The sequence below is a fragment of the Myotis myotis genome, unplaced genomic scaffold, assembly GCF_014108235.1.
Source record: "Myotis myotis isolate mMyoMyo1 unplaced genomic scaffold, mMyoMyo1.p scaffold_m19_p_3, whole genome shotgun sequence".
In the NCBI taxonomy this organism is placed as follows: domain Eukaryota; kingdom Metazoa; phylum Chordata; class Mammalia; order Chiroptera; family Vespertilionidae; genus Myotis; species Myotis myotis.
Window position 1 is genome coordinate 192,502,174 of NW_023416335.1, and position 6,683 is coordinate 192,508,856.

General features: G+C 58.4%; 1 protein-coding gene across 2 annotated transcripts; it reads right to left on the bottom strand.

The window, feature by feature from the left end:
* Positions 1 to 938: 938 nt before the first annotated feature.
* On the bottom strand, positions 939 to 6,590 carry GPR162 (G protein-coupled receptor 162). 2 transcript variants are annotated; one of them, XM_036301598.1, is made up of 5 exons: positions 6,508 to 6,590; positions 3,686 to 4,974; positions 2,775 to 2,964; positions 2,060 to 2,148; positions 939 to 1,702 (listed from the first exon to the last, which is right to left on the bottom strand). In XM_036301598.1, the coding sequence occupies exons 2-5, from the start codon at positions 4,550 to 4,552 to the stop codon at positions 1,154 to 1,156; spliced, it is 1,695 nt and encodes a 564-aa protein (XP_036157491.1). In that variant the 5' UTR covers positions 4,553 to 4,974; positions 6,508 to 6,590; the 3' UTR covers positions 939 to 1,153. The 2 variants fall into 2 exon arrangements, with proteins under 2 accessions (XP_036157491.1, XP_036157490.1); XM_036301597.1 differs by having other exon boundaries at positions 1,997 to 2,148.
* Positions 6,591 to 6,683: the final 93 nt, after the last annotated feature.

Here is a 6,683-nt window from a genome sequence, read left to right on the forward strand (position 1 = left end):
TCCCGGTTCAATTCTGGTCCAGGGCATATGCCCGGGATGCCCAGTAGGGGGCATGCAGGACGCAGCCAGTCAGTGATTCTCATCATTGATGTTTCTATTTCTCTCTCCCTCTCCCTTCCTCTCTGAAATCAATAAAAATATATTAAAAAGAAGAGTTCTCTCTCATTGATGTTTCTCTCTTCCTCTCTGAAGTCAATAAAAAAAAATATTTTTTTTTTTTTTAAAAAGAAGAGTTGGGCAGCCCAGCGTCCTATGAGCCAGGAGGACATGGTTCATTTCCCCTTCAGGACACGGATCACAACCCGCACATGCCCAGGTTGCGGGCTCAATCTCCACTGTGTGGCAGGAGGCAGCTCTCCTCCCTTCCTCTCTGAAGTTAATAAAAATATTTTTTTAAAAAAGAAGAGTTGGGTAGTGTGGGATGAGAAACAGACCAAGAAACAAATCATGGACAGAAGAAGGCAAGGGCCAGAACCTGAGGCCCATGGGTTCCCTTCCACTCTTGGGGCCAGGAAAGGGAGTCACAAGCCCTCTCCACCCAATTCCTGGAAAAAGAGTTTCAGAGTGCAGCATGGAGGAGGGCAAACTCCAGGCCTGTTGCACAAGTCAGCCCCAAACCCTTTTCTGCCCAGTAACTGGGCCCCTGCATGGATTTCGGGGAAAGAGGCATGGAGGATAGGGTCACACTCAAACACCTCCACAGATCTGAACAAAGATCCTTCACACCCCAAACCAGTGACTCCCCAAGCCTCCCAGCATGAGATGCTCTTTTAAGCCCTTCTCTGTGTATGTTTGCATGTTTAAATTTGTCTTTCTCCGTGGGAATTTCTGTGCCTCTGTCCACTCCCCCTGTTCTGTTTTGTCCTCTGTAAGCCACTCCACCCCCAAGCCACTGGCCATACCCTTTGCCACCACAGCACACTGCACACAGTGGTTTCCATGGTAACACTTCAGACTTTAATACATTTTACTAGGGGTGATAGAAGGTGAGTAGGGCATCTGGTTACTTGGATGGGAGACAGCAGGTGCCCCAGGACCCCAGATCCAGTGCCCATCTCCCTAGAGTCTGGAGGCAGCTGCCTTAGGCTCAGGGCCAGAAGGAGGCGTTACCTACCCAGGCCCCTTCCTCTGAGTCCAACAGGCCCACTTGGGCTCACAGGGTCAGCTGGGGGAAGATGGGGTTACCTGGACCCCAGGAGCCTCCCCAAGCTCTTGCACTCTCCTCACCTCCTGTCAGGGAGCAGCGTCTCCCCGCACTCAGCCCCAAGGGAAGTCCAATGGCTCTATTATCAGGGGACCCAAGGGAGAGTCGGCGGGGTGAGAGGCCCAGTGGCCTAGGCCAGGGAGGAGAGGCAGTTGGAGAAGGCAGAGGTGTCTCGTCAATGAAAGTGGTGATCTCCTCCCGGAAGAAGCCAGGCCCCTGTGGGTGACCCCCACCTGACCCCAGAATGCCACCCTCCAGGAATTGTCGAAGGCTGGCTAGCCCTCCACCTTCAGCCTCCTCCTCCTCCTCCTCCTCCTCCTCATCCCCTAGCCTTTGTCTGTGTCCCAGGTACGCAGGAGGGCCTCCCAGAGCCTGGCTGTGCGCTGGGAGGATCCGGATGTCATCAGAGGATGACCACTTGTGCAGGAAGGACCCTGGTGCCCGAGGAGTAGAGAAGATATTGGTCTCGTCGTGGGACAGACGGCGGGACAGAGGGACCTGGAGAGAGGAGCAAGTAGACCCAGAGGTGCTGAAGGGGCCAAAGTGGGGACTCTGCAAGATGGCTCTACCCCACCCCCCACACCCCCTTAAACTGCAAACATCCTCTGATGGGCAAACCTGGTTCTGAGAGGTCTGAAGGGGAGCTTCTCTTGCCATACCTTTCTTTCCCCTACTCTTTATGTGCCCTGCAGACCAGGGCTAGGGAATGGGGGGTTGGGGGTGAATAACAGAGACTGGAGAAAAGTAATTAGGGGACACCCAGAATAGGAGGTATATTCCCTAGTCCCATACCTGTAAGTAGTGGACCCTCTCAAGAGGGGGAAAGAGCATGTGCCTCCCAGGCAGCAACTTCACCTGGGTGGGGTCCCCTGGTCCTGTGGCCCCATTAGCATCAAATCGAACTTTGCACACTCGGCCATCTGCGTAGTCATCACAGCCCCCATCTAGGAAAGAAAAGGGGCAGAGTGGTTACAGGCGAGGAATGCCCACCACTCCCCCCCCCCCCCCGCCCCTTTAAAATCTCCCACCCCCCTTTGTAAGTTCCCGGAGAATCTTTCTGTTCCCACTACTCTGTAAGCTCCAAGAGGAAAGTGAGATTGGGTTGTTGCTGAATGGTTCAGACTGGTTCAATGCTGAATCCCTAGTGCGTCAAACATATACACATGCTTATTGAAACAAGCGTACCCCCACCCCAAAAGCTGTCCCTATAGCTGGGGTCCTTTTTAGGAAGCTCAGCCTCCCTTTAGTTCCACACCCTTCCTTTACGGTGGTTAGGGCTCTGGACTGTTTCTCGGACACTCTGCCCCGCGGAGGCACAGCTGGACAGTGTGGACTTCCACAGGGGAACCGGCGCCCCTTGGAGGGAGCTCTTAGTGCAAAACGAAGCGGTGGCTTGTGGTCATGACATACGACTGGGGAAAGGGGAGCGTGGAGTCAGCCCAGGGGCAGCGCAGATTCCGTCCAGCAGGGGGCACTCCAGGCAGCCCGTCCCCGCACCGAGACGAACTGGTAGAAAGGGGCAGAACAGGGAGCCGACGCCCAAGAAAAAAAGCCCTGTCCCTCTTCTGACCGTCTTCGCCATCCTCCTCGGACATGATAGCCACGCACTGCTCCCACACCGTGCGCACGTCCGCGCGGTAGCGCTCGCAGGACCAGATGAAGGAGGGCAGCAGCAGCGTCTGTGCCATGGAGCACCACAGCACGGCCAGCACCATCCACGGGGGAGCCGAGTCCGACTTCAGCGAGAAGAAGCTCACCACCTGGTGGGAGGATGGGGAATGGCGCCGCGTCAGGGCCCAGAGCTCAGGGGGCCCACTTCACCCCAGATCCGGTATCCTAGTGCAGCTGGTGGGAAAGAAGTCAGGAAGGGATGGCCGGGGTCACACCGGATCGTGACAGGAGCCAAGCTGGAGGTGGAGACAACGAATAGAGGGGAGGGGATTGACTCGGAGGAAGGTCAGGGGAGAGTTCCAGAGCAAAGCCCTGGGTCCAGAGGGAGAGGAGCAGAGGTGGTACAGGAAGCCTGAAGGCAGAGAAACATTCAGGAGTAGGGACCAGATGGGGATGTAGGAGTAGGGGCCAGCTGGGGATGCAAAAAGTTGGGGTGGTGGGGTGAGCTCTCTGGGGTTTCCACCCAGAAGTACTCAGAGACCTTGTGATATCCAGAGGGAATCAGGGAATGGAAAATGGAGCTCAGCTGCTGGATAATAGGTCTGGGGGGCTGAATAGTGGAGCCTCAGGACAGATGATGGAGCAGGAGGAGAGGTCGTGGGGCTGAAGGATGAATGGATGATGACGTTCAGTACTGGGAACTGGAAAACATGATGGAGCTGGGGGTAATGGGAACTGGAAGATGGATGATAGAGATGGATGATGGAGTGGGGTTGGATAGAGGAGAGGAAGATGGATGATGGAGTTGGAGGTCAGGTGATCGTGCTGGGGCTGGTTTGGGGAGAACAGGAGGGGGGACCCCAATCTCACCAGGATGGGCACCCCTGTGAGTGAGTCATAGAGAAAGACGATGGCGCTGACCAAGTTGGTGACCTGCAGGGATGTCTTGGCCGATTCGGAGCCATCCAGCGAGGACCGCCGCTTCCCTTGGGCATCTTCCACCACAATGGCTGGCACCTCAAAGGCTGGCCGTGTACCCAAGCCCCCTGGCCCACTCCCCTTGGCCCCACCAACAACCCCTGCTCTCCGGGCCTGCCTTGCCCTCCGGGGCCTGGCCCACAGCGTCTGGTAGAAGGTAATGGCCACACAGACCAACCCCATGACAATGCCCCCAAGTAGCAAGAGGCTGAAGCAGACGCCAAAGCCGAGGCCAATCTTGGAGACTATGAACTGGCAGCCTCGGGCGTAGTAGCGCTCACCGTTGTTGTGCCAGCCAATGGAGGGCAGTGTGGAGAGGATGAAGCTGACCATCCAGATGCCCATGACAGCATGCAGCGCCTGCTTCTTGGCATTGCTGAGGCGGTAGTTGACAGGCCAACGCACCATCCACATGCGATGGTAGGAGAGTGAGGCAACTGTGAAGCAGGTGGCCAGGGCCAGTGTGTAGTAGGTGGACACAAAGACCTTGCAGATGCTCTCATTCCAGTCATAGTCAGAGGAAGCCTGGCGCCGGAGCTGCACCACAGCGAAGGTGGTGAGGGGCACGGCAGCCATGAGTATGTGTGTGCCCGCCAGGAAGCAGAGCAGCAACTCCAGTGGCTTGTGCTTCTGCTGCTTGGCAGAGATGCTGAGGATTATCCAGGCGTTGGCCAGCAGGGCCAGGAGCCCACAGGCCAGCCAGGACAGCGCGTTTGAGCGCAGGGAGGCTTCTTCTGCCCCGGCCCCGGCCCGAGCCATCCTGTTCTCAGCCCCCCACCCCCTTTGAACTCCTGGGGGTGGGGGCGAGGTCTCACCCAGGAGCCCCACTCACACACACCGCCATGATGCCCACAGTCCTTGCCCTGTAGTGAGGCAGGCAGCCCCTCGGCCCACCCTAATGCTCAGCATTGCATAACTGACCCAGCTAAGGTCAGGCGTGGAGGGCAGGGGAAGAGACTGGGGCTCAGCAGAGGTGGTCCTCAACCTCCATACTGAGAGGGACCCTCCCTGTAGTTGACCGGGGAGGTAAGCTGGCTGCTTTGCCAACTATGCGGTTGGCTGGGGAGCTCTGGCCCCCATGCCCAGACTTGCAGATCTCTTCTTCCTCTGGTTCTTGACCAGTCAGGGATCTTCTGGATGCCCCAAGGGGTGTGGGGGCGAGGCTCAGCCTCCTGCACAAACTGCAAGGGAGAGATGAGATGTGGAAGGGCGGAGGGCGAAGATAAGGCCTAGGCTGGTCCCCCACTGGCTTCTTGTGCTCCCCTTCTCATGCAACCATAGAAATGCCTGATTGCTAGGGGTCACTCTCCTGTCTTAAATCAGATAGCTGTTCAACCACCCCACACAGATAAGAGCCCTGTTTCCAGACCTCCAGAAAAGAAGGTGCTCAGACCTCCTGTCTCCCACCCCTTTTCAGCCCCTTTTCCTCCCTCTGGCACTCTCTGGTTCCTCCTCCTCATATCCCCTGCTCAGTACCACTCAACCACTATCTTCATGCATGACTTGTTTCTTCCTGAGGGTTCACGGTAAGCTGGGATATGGTATTACAGCCCCCCCACCCCCCACCTTCCCGGCTCCCGGGCCCATGGTCTTGGTGCTCAGCCCCATTTCTCCATGTCTGCATGATCACCCTCCTGCTCACCAGGAGTCTGGGAAGATGGGAGAAAAGAGGCTGGGACCAAGGGGGGCCTAGGGAACCTGAAGGCGGGGAAACCGCTGACATCAGAAGCATCCAGAAATGGAAAGAGGGGGAACTAGGGGGAAGGAGGAGAGTTTCAGCAGGAGAGAAAGAAGGAGGGGGCAAAGTGATAGTATCTGAAAATAGAAGGAAAAGCCCAGAGACCCCTGGAGAGGAGACTGGAGGAGGGAGGGGTGGAGGGAGGGAGAGAGGCAACAGGGAATGGAGAGGCTGGGGAGAAAAGCTCAATGTGCGGAGGTGCTGCTTCCCACCAGTAGACAGTGAGTCTTTCCTCCCTGCCCCGGCCTCAGTTTCCTTCTGATGGGAGGGAGGGTAGTTCTGAATTTCATGACGCCGAACGCTGAGCTTCAGTAAGCCCCGGGGAGGGAGCTCAGAGGAAAGCAGGTGCAGCCCCAAACAGAGTGGAGGCAGGAAGGACGGGCACAATGGCTTTGGGGTAAATGGGAGGAAAGGGGGGCACCGCAGTGGGAGGGTCCATTCCTCTGGAAGAACCTCAGACCCTTGCCCTCCCCAAGAGGTCCTGGCCCACCCAACCTTTGTCTTCTCTCTGGAGCCCAGTGCACCCTAGTTGCTATGGCAATGGCCAGCCAGAGGGAGGTGGGGAGAACTGGTCAGCAGCGCCTCCCCCATTTTCCTCCCCTACGACCTCGGACCCCCTCCCACCCACGCCCGCCCAGGCCCAGCGGTGGGCTCAGGAAGGAAGAGATGGGAAGTCAGAGAGGGACGGAGACAGGAAGGATCTGAAGGACAGAGAGGGAGGTGAAGGGCAGAGAAAAATCAGAGGAAGGTGGGACGGGGGACCTGGGGGACTCCAGGGGGGGATACTGGGCCCCTTGCCTTTTGGGGTGAAGGGGTAAGGTCACGCGGCTCCTCCCTCCTGCCGCCCACCAGGTTCTCCAGGGCAGAAACAGCAGGTGGCTGGGGAGGAGGGGCGGGCCGGAGGGGAGAGGAAGCCGCTGGGGGGCGGGGGAGAGAGGGGAGGAGACCGCGGGGGACCGGGCAGGGGTCGGCTTACCTCCGGCTGCGCCCAGCACTGCCATGGAGACCGCACTCCCGGCACCGCTCGCCGGGCTCCCGCGGCCCGCCCGCTCCCGCCCGCCCGCCCTCCTCTTCCCTCCCCACCCCCTCCCGGCCTCCCTCCTCCCCTGGCCCCGGCCTCTCTGCCCAGCCGGCCGCGCGCTGGTCTCGGCC